Below are 12,632 nucleotides of genomic sequence, written 5' to 3' on the forward strand. Positions count from 1 at the left end.
CCTAAATTATTAGATAAACGCAATACAGTCTATGAAAGAATAAGTCAACTCCTAGAACATCAAGGTATGGAGAGAAATATGTTAACAAAGTTAATGTATAAGTGGAGGGGAAACTAGAGAGGATCTGATACTAAGCTGTAGTGATACTATTGGAAAAAATGTTTCATGGTAGCAGCATTTTGACTTATCTATAAACAAGTGGGTCAGGGAACAATAAAAATATAATGAGGTTGATTGGATACAGGTGAACTTTAAAGAGCTGTAACTTTCATATTCTAAAAGGCAGTCAGCATTTAACTGGAAAAATTAAGGTACAAATTTCAGAGAGGAGAAAATTTTGACCTAGGATTTTCTCAGCAAAGGAAATTGACAGCTGTAATCAAGATTTAACTACAGAGAAAGACAAAGGCCTTAGAAAACCATAAAAACATTATTAAGTCTAAATATAAAATAAAACCTATAATGTTCAGTTATCATTCCAAAAATAGCATGAAATGGTCTAACAAGAATGTGTGTTTGAAGGGAACCTCAACAACAGCCTCTATACTTTCTTCTCTCATTCCTCAAATTTTACATATCAAAATCATAGGAGGGGAAACAACTCCTATCATTTTAATTGTTTCTAAGAAGTCTGTGTATGTCAGAAGCTAGTTTTGAACACAACTGTAAGAGGAGAAAGCAAAGGGGCTAGAACAGAGAAGAAAAGAGGAAAAGATACAATTAGTGTATCTTGTTTATGATACAGATTCAATAAATACTTGTCGGCTGATAGAAAAGACAAATTTAATTTTGATTTCTAGGTAACCACAAAATTCTTTCATTCTCCATCTTCAGGTAGTCTAATATCAAAAGGCATTTTAAAATCTAATAATTAGAAATGCAAAAGTCGGAGGGTGGGCCAAGGTCAACTGGAAGTAGCAGTGGTCTGCAGCTCTCACAGAGAGGAATGAAAAGAGGGAAGAAAAGAGTGAGTGTATTCTGCACCTTCAACTGAGGTATCCAGGTTCTTGCACTGGGACTGACTAGGCGAATAGCTTGACCAATGGAGAGTGAGGAAAAGCAGCGGGGTGAGGCAATGGCCCACTTGGATGCAGCATGGAGCCAGGAGAGCCCCCACCACCAGCCAAGAAAGGTGGTGAGTGATTGTGCAACCGTGCCCTGACTTGGGAAACCACGCTTCTCCCACGATCCTTGCAACCCACAGATCAAGAGATTCCCTCACAAGCCCACGCCACCATGGCCTAGGATCCAAAGCACAAAGCTGTGTGGAGTCTCCGCAGTATGGTCACTCAGGCACTCACAGAGACCCAGTAGTTTTGCATACTCCAGTTTCAGGAATTCATGCAAGGTAGGAGATCCCTCCATGCATTACCCTAGGAAGGGGTATGAATCCAAGGAACCAGGCAGCAGTGTTCTGTGGGCTCCATTCCCACAGCACCTCACAAGACCCACTGGCTTGGAATTCCAGCTAGCCAGCGGTAGCAGGCTGGAGACTGCCTGATACAGACCGAATTTCTGGGAGGAAGGGTGGCCACCATCGCTGTGGTTGGAGTCAGCTGTGCTAGCCTGATGGCTCTGGAAAGTCCAGGTGGTCCAGACCAGGAGTTTCCCACAGTGCAGCACAGCTGCTGTGCCAGATCGTGGCCAGACTGCTTCTTTGAGTGGGACCCTGATCCATCCCTCTTCACTGGGCAAGGCCTCCCTGGGAGAATTTCAGCAACTCCAGCCAGGGTTATATGAACGAAACTCTGATGACGGAGCCTGTGGAGGATGGACAACCGCAGTCTCTGTGGTTCAGCCAACAGCTTTTCCAGCCTGCTGGCTCTGGAGAGTCCGGACAGTCTGGACAAAGGGGGCTCCTCCAAGAGCACCACACCTGCTCCGCCAAAGGGCAGTCAGACATCTTCTGTAAGTGGGACCCTGATCCCATTCCTCCCAACTAGGTGAGACCTCCCAACAAGGGTCTCCAGATACCTCATAAAGGAGCGGTCAGGCCAGTATGAAGTCAGTGTCCCCCTGGGACAGAGCTCCCAGAGGAAGGGGCAGGCTGCCATCTTTGCTGTTCTGCAGCCTTCACTGGTGATACCTCCAGATGCAGGAGGGACTGAGGTGACTAGGGTCTGGAATGGACGCCCAGAAAACCACAGCAGCCCTACGGAAGAAGGGCTTGACTGTTAAAAACAGAAAGCAACAACATCAACAAAAAGGACCCCACAAAAACCCCATTCAAAGGTCAGCAACCTCAAAGGTCAAAGGTAGATAAGTCCACTAAGATGAGAAAGAATCAACGCAAAAACACTGAAAACTCAAAAAGCCAGAATGTGTCTTCTCCTCTAAATGACCACAACATCTCTCCGGCAAGGGCACAGAACTGGGCTGAGGCTGAGACAGCTGAATTGACAGAAGTAGGGTTCTGATCTTTGCTGAGCTAAAGGAACCTGTTCTAACCCAATGCAAAGAAGCTAAGAATCACGATAAAACAATACTGGAGCTGACAACCAGAATAGCTAGTTTAGAGAGGAACATAACTGACCTGATGGAGCTGGAAAACAAAAACATGAGAACTTCACAATGCAATAACAAGTATCAACAGCAGAACAGACCAAAAGGAGGAAAGAATCTCAGAGTTTGAAGACTATTTTCCGAAATAAGATGGGCAGAAAAGAATAGAGAAAAAAGAATAAAAAGGAATGAACAAAAAGTCAGAGAAATATGGGATTATGTAAAAAGACCAAACCGATGAATGATTGGGGTACCTGAAAGAGATGGGGAAAACAGAACCAAGTTGGAATACATATTTCAGGATATCATCCAGGAAAACTTCCCAACCTAGCAAGACAAGGCCAATATTCAAATTCAGGAAATCCAGAGAACCCTAGTAAGATAATCCACGAGAAGATCAACCCCAAGACACCTAATCATCAAATTCTCCAAGGTCAAAATGTAGGAAAAAAAAAAAATTAAGGGCAGCCAGAGAGAAAGGCCAGGTCATCTACAAAGGGAAGCCCATCAGACTACCAGAGGACCTCTCAGCAGAAACCCTACAAGCCAGAAGAGATTGGGAGGCAACAGAAAACATTCTTAAAGAAAATAATTTCTAACCCAGAATTTCGTATCTGGCCAAACCAAGCTGCATAAGGGAAGGAGAAATAAGATCCTTTTCAGACAACCAAATGCTGAGGGAATTCATCACCCCCAGTTCTGCCTTGCAAGAGCTCTTGAAGGAAGCGCTACATATGGAAAGGAAAAACCATTACCAGCCACTACAAAAACACAGTGAAGTACACAGACCAGTGACCCTGTGAAGCAACCACATAAACAAGTCTGCAAAATAACCAGCTAACATCATGATGACAGGATCAAATTCACACATAACAATATTAACTTTAAATGTAAATGGGCTAAATGCCTCAATTAAAAGACACACACTGGCAAGCTGGATAAAGAGTCGAGACCCATGCTGTCTTCAAGAGACCCACCTCACATGCAAAGACACATATAGGCTGAAAATAAAGGGATGAAGGAAAATTTGCCATGCAAATGGAAAACAGAAAAAAGCAGAGGTTGCAATCCTACTTTCTGACAAAACAGACTTTAAACCAACAAAGATTGAAAAAGATAAAGAAAGGCATTACATATGGTAAAGGGTTTTGAATTCAACAAGAAGAGCTAACTATCCTAAATATATATGTAACCCAATACAGGAGCACCTAGATTCATAAAGCAAGTTCTTAAGAGACCGACAAAGAGACTTAGACTCCTACACAGTAATAGTGAGAGATTTTAACACCCTTCTGATAATATCAGACAGAAGATCGAGATAGAAAATTAACAAAGATATTCAGGACCTGAACTCAGCTCTGGATTAAGTGGACCTGATAGAGGTCTACAAAACTCTCCACACAAAAAACAACAGAATATACATTCTTCTGATCACCACACAACACTTACTCTAAAAGTGATCACGTAATAGTCCTCAGCAAATGCAAAAGAACTGAAATCATAACAGTCTGTCAGACCACAGCACAATCAAATTAGAACTCAAGATTAAGAAATCCACTCAAAACCACACAACTACATGGAAAGTGAACAACCTGTTCCTGAATGACTCTTGGGTAAACAACGAAATTAAGGCAAAAATCAAGACTTTCTTTGAAACTAATGAGAACAAAGAGACAACATATCAGAATCTCTAGGATGCAGCTAACGCAATGTTAAGAGGGAAATTTACATCACTAAACGCTGACATCACAAAGCTAGAAAGATCTTGTATTAACAACCTAACATGACAACTAAAACAACTAGAGAACCAAGAGGAAACAAACTCCAAAACTAGCAGAAGAACTGAAGGAGACAGAGACAAGAAAAACCCTTAAAACAAAACAACACAAACAGTAACAAAAAAGAATTCAGAAGCTTCTTTTTTTTTTTTTTTTTTTTTTTTTTTTTAGTTAATAAAATAGACTGCTACCTAGAATAATAAAGAAGAAAAGGGACCAGGCACAGTGGCTCACGCTTGTAATCCCAACATTTTGTGAGGCCAAGGTGGGTGATCACTTGAGGACAGGAGTTCAAGACAAGTGTGGCCAACATAGTGAAACCTCGTCTCTACTAAAAATACAAACAAATTAGCTAGGCGTGGTGGCATATACCTGTAATCCCAGCTATTTGGGTGGCTGAAGCATGAGAACTGTTTGAACCCTGGAAGCAGAGGAGCTTGCAGTGAGCCAAGATTGTGCCACTGCACTACAGCCTGGGCGACAGAGCAAGACTCTGTCTCAAAAAAAAAAAAAAAAAAAAAAGAATCAAATAGACACAATCAGAAATTATCAGGAGAATACCACCAGTGACCAGAGAAATACAAACAACCATCAGATAATACTATAAACACCTCTATATACATAAACTAGAAAATCTAGAAGAAACAGATAAAATTCTGGACACCTACACCCTCCCAAGACTGAACCAGGAAGAAAATGAATCCCTGAATAAACCAATAATTAGTTCTGAAATTGGGGAGGTAATAAATAGCCTGCCAATCAATGAAAGCCCAATACCAGACAGATTCACAGCTGAATTCTACCAGAGGTACAAAAAACGGCTGGTACAATTTCTACTGAAACTATTCCAAACAATTGAAAAGGAGAGACTCCTCTCTAACTCATTTTATGAGGCCAGTGACAACCTGATACCAAAACCTAGCAGAGACACAACAAAAAAAGAGAAAACATCAGGCCAATATCCCTGATGAACGCTGATGCAAAAATCCTCAATATAAATAGTGGCAAACTGAACCCAGCAGCACATCAAAAAGCTTATCCACTAAGATCAAGTTGGCTTTATCCTCAGGAAGCAAGGCTGGTTCAACATATGCAAATCAATAAATGTAATTCATCACATAAACAGAACTAAAGACAAAAACCACATGATTATCTCAATAGATGCAGAAAAGGTCTTCAATACAATTCAACATCCCCTCATGTTAAAAACTCTCAATACACTATGTATTGAAGGAACATACCTTAAAATAAAAAGGGACACATGTGACAAACCCACAGCCAATATCATACTCAATGGGCAAAAGTCTGAAGCGTTCCCTTTGAAAAGCGGCACAAGACCATGATGCTCTCTCCCACCACTCCTATTCAACATAGTATTGGAAGGTCTGGTCAGGGCAATCAGGGAAGAGAAAGATATAAAGGGTATTCAAATAGGAAGAGAGGAAGTCAAAGTGTCTCTGTTTGCAGATAGCATTATTCTATATCCAGAAAACTCCATCATTTCAGCTCAAAAGCTTCTTAAGCTGATAAGCAACTTCGGCCAAGTCCCAAGATACAAAATCAATGTGCAAAAATCGCTAGCATTCCTATACACCAACAACAGGCAAGCAGAGAACCAAATCATGAATAGTTTTCCATTCACAATGCTACAAAAAGAATAAAATACCTAGGAATACAGCTAACAAGGGCAATGAAGGACCTCTTCAAGGAAAACCACAAACCACTGCTTAAGGCAATCAGGGAGGAAACAAATGGAAAAACACTCCATGCTCATGGATAGAAGAATCAGTATCGTAATATCATGAAAATGGTCATACTGCCTAAAGTAATTTATGGATTCAATGCTATTCCCATTAAACTACCACTGACATTCTTTACAGAATTATGTATCTCAAAATATAGTGAAGAGTATTAAACAATTACCATCAATTCCTTCTTAGTTGCCTCTTTCCTTCTAAATAACTATGAAACAGGCAAAACATAAATGTTGTTGCCTTTTCCTTCTGTATTTCCTTCTTTCATGTTTGTTGACTGCATGAATGTCTTCTTTTGAGAGTGTCTGTTTATCTCCTTTGCCCACTTTTTAATGGGGTGTTTAGAAGGAAAGAGGCAACTAAGAAGGAATTAATATCCTGTTATCTCTGCATTCACTTTGTCTAATTAGTCTTCATTTTTTCCCCCTGACTTGGTGAGGTCTCTGCCCTATTTACCTCCACTTCACTAAGTGCCCAACAACAGGGAATGAATAAAATATTTCTTAAAGCAGTTTAAATAGTCACCTCCATGAAGTCTTAAAAACATAGACTGGACTGTTTTCTTCAGGGTGGGATAGGCTGAAGAAACACAAAAAACTTGCAAAAAGAAAATGCAAAGAACGTGTCCATCCTTTTTTGACTTTAGCAGCATGACTATATTCATTCAACAAATACTTATGGAGTGACTCTGTCAAGCAACACAGTTCTTACTTTCCATTTTCAAATACCTGCTACTACTAAATGCAATTAAAATCAAAGTGGCTATATTTCCAATTGTTAAGTAATCTTTTTCCTCCTCCCATGATCCTGTCAGACCTACGACATACTAGCTTTCTAGAAAATTGTACAGGTTCATCCCCAGGATGGATGAATTGATTTGTGTGCCAATTTATCATCTGTTGGTCCATGTTTCTTTATTGGACACGTTTAATATGCCAAAATACCTGTGAACAGGTGGCCTCTATCTCCTGGGTGCCTCACATCCCTACAAGAGAAGAGACTCCTGCCAGTCAATGTAGACCCCTCCCTTTAATGTCTCAGTATGAAGGGAAATCAGAAAATCCATTTTGACCTTGGATCCAAAAGATATCCTCCACTTCAGCTTCATCAATAATTAAGCTAATATTTTAAATCTTACCTTATACCTGTGTCCATTTCTCAACTGGTTAAAAATTTATAGAGAAGAGGTAGGTAATGGTAATGCCCACGTCAAAATACCAATCAGAAAATATAAAAGTCTGGATCAAGTTAAATAACTAAGAGATTAAACAAAACAGAATAGCATACCCCCTGCCCCCCTCCCCCTTCTTTCCCTTTACTAAGTCAATAAGACAGCTAGAGATGCCAAGAATTCCAGTTCATAACAGTTCTAAGTTTGGGCTTTCCTGTCATCTTATCACAGAGGGTAGGTAGTTTGGTGGCTTGGAGTGATAAAAATAATGTAACCCCTATAGGCAAATTTTAAAATTTCAGCTAGAAGTTATGGTTTTCTTTTTTTTTTTTTTTTTTTTTTTTTTTTTTTTGAGACGGAGTCTCGCTCTGTCACCCAGGCTGGAGTGCAGTGGCCGGATCTCAGCTCACTGCAAGCTCTGCCTCCCGGGTTTACGCCATTCTCCTGCCTCAGCCTCCCGAGTAGCTGGAACTACAGGCGCCTGCCACCTCGCCCGGCTAGTTTTTTGTATTTTTTAGTAGAGACGGGGTTTCACCGTGTTAGCCAGGACGGTCTCGATCTCCTGACCTCATGATCCGCCCGTCTCGGCCTCCCTAAGTGCTGGGATTACAGGCTTGAGCCACCGCGCCCGGCCGAAGTTATGGTTTTCTTAACCTGATCAATGGAGCAACATGAAATCTTTAGGTAAAAATTTTAAGTTATGTAAACCTACTTAATTCTAAAAAACATTATGAAACAGCTTACAGAGGCAAACAACAAAATTTATATCAACTTAAAATCTTCTACTCTTTTATTACGGTATAGTGATCTCCTGCCCTAGTTTAGATACCACAGTGTTTTCAGGTTCATGTTTTTATATGCCTCCCACACCTAGCCATGGAAGTACTAAAAAATATTGAGAAGTCTCAAAAAAAAGAAGCCTACGGTTCCCAAATAAGTACATAAAAATCCCTTTCTATAATGACCCCTATTTGTCACTTCCTTTCCCATCAAACATTCATATTGGAGGCCCATGGTCAACTTCCGATAATCAAAACACAAACATTCATACATTCTGCTTTTTTATTTGCCTATTTGACTTTCCTTCAAATTCTATTATCTAAAACAATTTCCTTAAATTATACTCAATCCAAGGAATCACTGCAACACCATTTGCAGTAAATTTGCCAAAACTTATAGCACTTTTGTAAACATAATCAAATCTTTTTTTTTTCCCAAAAAAATCTAATTTCTTCTTCCTGCGTAATTTTCTTTAGCGCTTTACCTCTGTTACATATTTTGGTTATTTACTGAGGTCTAAAGCTATCAGAAAACCTACATGTTCTGGATACGGAAAACATTTTTCCTCCTTGTTTCATACCATTTCCTCTGAGGCCTGTTTGTTTTTATTACTGTAGGTCTATCCAATCCCACCATTTTCTCTTAACTCTACTTCTGTCTAGCTGCCCATTCAGTGTCTTGGAACCAATACCGGACAGCTTTGATGTACAACCTTCATATATTTCTTCAACTATTTTTATGAAAGCTACAACTCCATAAACATTCCAGACCTATCAGTTAACCACAACTTCTGATTTAACTTCAACTACCTTCTAATGTGGAAGTGTTCCCATTTTATACAGATAAGTAAAACTAAAAATCGAAGTCCAAGGAAAAAACATCAACATACAGAATGTCTGACATTTGGTTCATTTTAAAGCACTTATGAAGTTCAGTTGGCATAAAATTGAAACGATGCCCTTTCGTTTTAAGTTGGTAAGAAAAATACATTCTCTATATATCATTTACTCCTTTGAAAGAAGCAACCCGATACATACCTCTGTAGAAAATGTTTCTTCTGGATTTATCCAAATAACAGAATAAATCCTCATTATTTTATTATTTTTAAAAATAAGACTAAAATGTGCCTTACAGACACAACTGACTCAGTATGCCAAATTGCTTAAGATTTAACTAGGTCATTTGCTGAAATTTTAAACTGAGTAAGAGGCTGTAGTTACCTCTTTTTGTAGATGAAGTTTGAAGCAACTGTTTGGCTTTGAGGGAAGTGCGAGGCAAATTTTTCAGCCTTTGCGAAGCTGTTGAAAAATAAGGAACTGTAATATTTGCCTGGAAGTACAAGATAAAGGCTATAGCGTCTATAAACCTGAATGTTTTAATACAAACTTAAAAATTTATCAAAGAACAGAAGCCATAAGGTGCAAATATGTTAGAATCCTAGAAGCAAAAGAATTTTAAAGTGATGCTTAGTGCATTAAGTTGGAAAGAAAAGGGGAAAGAACATAAACTTTAAAAGAGTTTCTTATAGATGAGAAAATCTCCAATATGTCAATTGGTCAAAATATCAAAGAGAAAACAAACCACCACAAACATGCTAGGGATACAAAGAATACAAAGATAAAAGTGATGAACACAAGCACACAGTATAAAGTGCAGCACTTGTTTAACGCAAAAAAAGCAGATTTTGGCAAAGCAATTATTGTTAGATGAATTACCCTAATGTGAAACCATAATCTGCATACTCAAAAAGGAGAAGAAAACTCAGAACCCAGCAGGTCCTTGGGGAGTCACAATCTAGTAGCATTACTATGTTCAATACCATCTTATAGAGTACAACTAATACAACTAATTTTTTACCTCAGACTTTGGACATCTAAGCACCATATCTAAGCTGTGCACATATGTATGCAGGTGGGGAGCACTGTATGTAATGTTGGTGTGGGTTGAGGGGTTTGGAGGAGTCAGACCATCTACCTTTTAAAGTTTTCCATGAGGAAAGCTAAGCTTTCTTCCAAACTCCTATCTATTAACTGCACTGAAACTCAAAATTAGCAGGTAAGCAGCAGCTCAGGGGCATCCAAGATAAAGTGGTTCCAATTTCCCCAATATACAGTTACTATGGCTCTAACAGACTGATGAGTCTCACACCTACCAGTGTATTTAAGTGGTTCTAAAATATTTTAGTTACTCTACTGAAAGTCAGATTTCATATACCTTTAGTGTTTATGTGCAAAAAAAGAGAGCTCTCGTCACTCTAAATCTAGGCAGATTGCATAAACGTTACTGGGCTGATAAAGGGATACTTGACACATTATCAGAAAGAAGTAAGATTTCTTGGCCAGGTGAGGTGGCTCATGCCTATAATCCCAGCACTTAGAGGCCTTCGGGAGGCCAAGGCAGGAAGATTCGCTTGAGCCCAGCCTGGGCAGCATAGGGAGACTCTGTCTACACACACACCCCCACAGACACACACACACATAAATAAGCCAGGCATGGTGTTGTGCCTGTGGTCCCAGCTATTCGGGAGGCTGAGGTGGGAGGAGTGCTTGAGCCCAGGAGGTTGAGGCTGCAGTGAGCTGTGATTGCACCACTGCACTCCATTCAGCATGGTCGATGAAGGTTCTGCCATAATTTTTGTATTAATGTTTGTATTTTTAGTAGAGACAGGGTTTCACCATATTGGCCAGGCTGGTCTGGAACTCTTGACCTCAAGTGATCCGCCCGCCTTGGCATCCCGAAGTGCTAGAATTACATGAGCCACTGCGCGCAGCCAATGAGTTATCTTACTTCTATTGCACAAAAATACAGGTTACTATCAGAGTATTTTTCATCTACATATATATTCATACATGTTTTCAATCATTTATATTTTTATTCATCCACTCACTTGTTCCTGTTTTTCATTCATTCAAATAGTTTAGTATCTGCTTTATTCCAGGTACTGTTTTAGGTATAATGTATTCAGTAGGCAACTAGATGGATACAGTTCCTACTCTCATGAAACTAATATTCTAGGAAAAGGGAGATAGACAATGAGGCAGTAAAATATATGGCCTGCCAGATAGTGATAGCTGCTAAGGAGAAAATTAAGTAGAAAAGAGGGACAGGAAGTAGGCGATTTAAGTTGCAATTACAAATAGAGTGATCAGGAAAGATTTCCCTAAGATGACATTTGCATAGCAATCTGAAAAAAGATAGGAAGTAAGCTACATAGATATGTGGGGGAAAGCATTCCAGATAGAGGGAAAAAGATACTGAGATAGGACCATGCCTTGTATGTTTGAAGAACAGAACGTAGGCCAGTTGTTGGGTGGCATAAATGAGGGCAAAATGTAACCAATTGAACATACACGACAGTTCACACCACAGTCCACACTATTAACCATTAAAAAAGTTTATTAAGGATTCAATATTAAATAATGTCTATAATGAACTTGTCTGGAAAGATCCTATTTGAATTAATAGCTACGGTGACTCCAATGGACCCTACCCCTATTTATCCCTCAAGTTTCATGTATGATTGTAATTAACAATGGTTATCTATAGACAAGCAAAAACTGAACTAGGAATCTGAAGAATCAGATTACACACAGAACCAGGCAGTAAACTCTAAATTCACTTGATACAGAAAGAATTAAATGAATCATTTTCCTAAAATACCACAGTCATATAACATTACTCAAATAACAAAAATCCAATGTTATTCTAAATTATCTTATTTTGATCAGTTTTCTAAGACAAAATCATTTTTAAATGACAAAGTGTAGTAGTTTAAGTGAAACTTTGAATCTTTCTAATAATAGAGTTCAGTGTGTTAGCTGTTGGAAAATATTTATGGTTTAAAACTTTCCTTGGTTATTTTAATATTTACATAATTCCACTTCAGCAATACCCTACTGTGAGAAGCAAAGATGCTAGTGCAAAACAATTACTGTTTCATGCCACCATTATAATGTCTTCCTCCACAAACCAGCTCCTTAAAAAAATCTCTTTTCTGTTAAAACACCATTGTCCAAGTCATTCTAGCTCAAATTTTTCTTATTTTAAATTCCATTTATTAATCTCTGGTCATTTCTTAAATCTATCGCTTCCTTTATATTCCTGTTGTCTCCTAAATAAGCAAATTCAGGCCTTCATCACACCCTATTTCTTGATTCCAATCGGTGTTTTTGTGGTCTCCCTATATTTAATCCTTTTCACTCTATTCATGTACATCAAGGGAAGGGTGTTGAAAGTGCTGCTCACCTCCCCAAGAGCAGGCAATAAGTGGCTGTATTGCCTGTAGGCAATTTAGAAACAAAAATAAAACCAAGTTGGTCTGCTTTCTATTATCATCATGTCCCAGTAATAACAAACATCAGTTATAAAAGCACTCCTCCCTGAAAAAAAAGTTGGTCTAAGCTATAAACAACTGTTGAGTTTTAATAACATATATGTAAGCTTTAAATAAGCACATTTTATGACTTATACTTTAATAAATACCATACTTCATGTAAGAGTTAATTAGGAAAGCTCCCAATTACAGTCTTCTACTTATAGTCTCCCCTGATACAGGTGGATTTGGCTATACATGTTCCTTTCAAGAGAAAGTTGGTAGCAATCTGAAATTATTCAAGCTCACTTCAGCGAAGTGTGTGCCTCCAACCC

At 38.9% G+C, this 12,632-nt stretch overlaps 1 protein-coding gene across 2 annotated transcripts in view; it reads right to left on the reverse strand.

Moving 5' to 3' along the window:
• Window positions 1–12,632, reverse strand: part of SLAIN2 (SLAIN motif family member 2) — a 78,271-nt gene that overhangs the window by 15,995 nt on the left and 49,644 nt on the right. The window contains exon 7 of one of the 2 annotated variants that reach the window (XM_050790141.1): window positions 9,206–9,283. The exons of the other annotated variant lie outside the window; for it this stretch is intronic. Coding sequence (XP_050646098.1) covers window positions 9,206–9,283 — 78 coding nt within the window. The remainder of the gene's footprint in view (window positions 1–9,205; window positions 9,284–12,632) is intronic. 2 annotated transcript variants of the gene reach the window in all.

Source organism: Macaca thibetana, chromosome 5 (assembly GCF_024542745.1).
Source record: "Macaca thibetana thibetana isolate TM-01 chromosome 5, ASM2454274v1, whole genome shotgun sequence".
In the NCBI taxonomy this organism is placed as follows: domain Eukaryota; kingdom Metazoa; phylum Chordata; class Mammalia; order Primates; family Cercopithecidae; genus Macaca; species Macaca thibetana.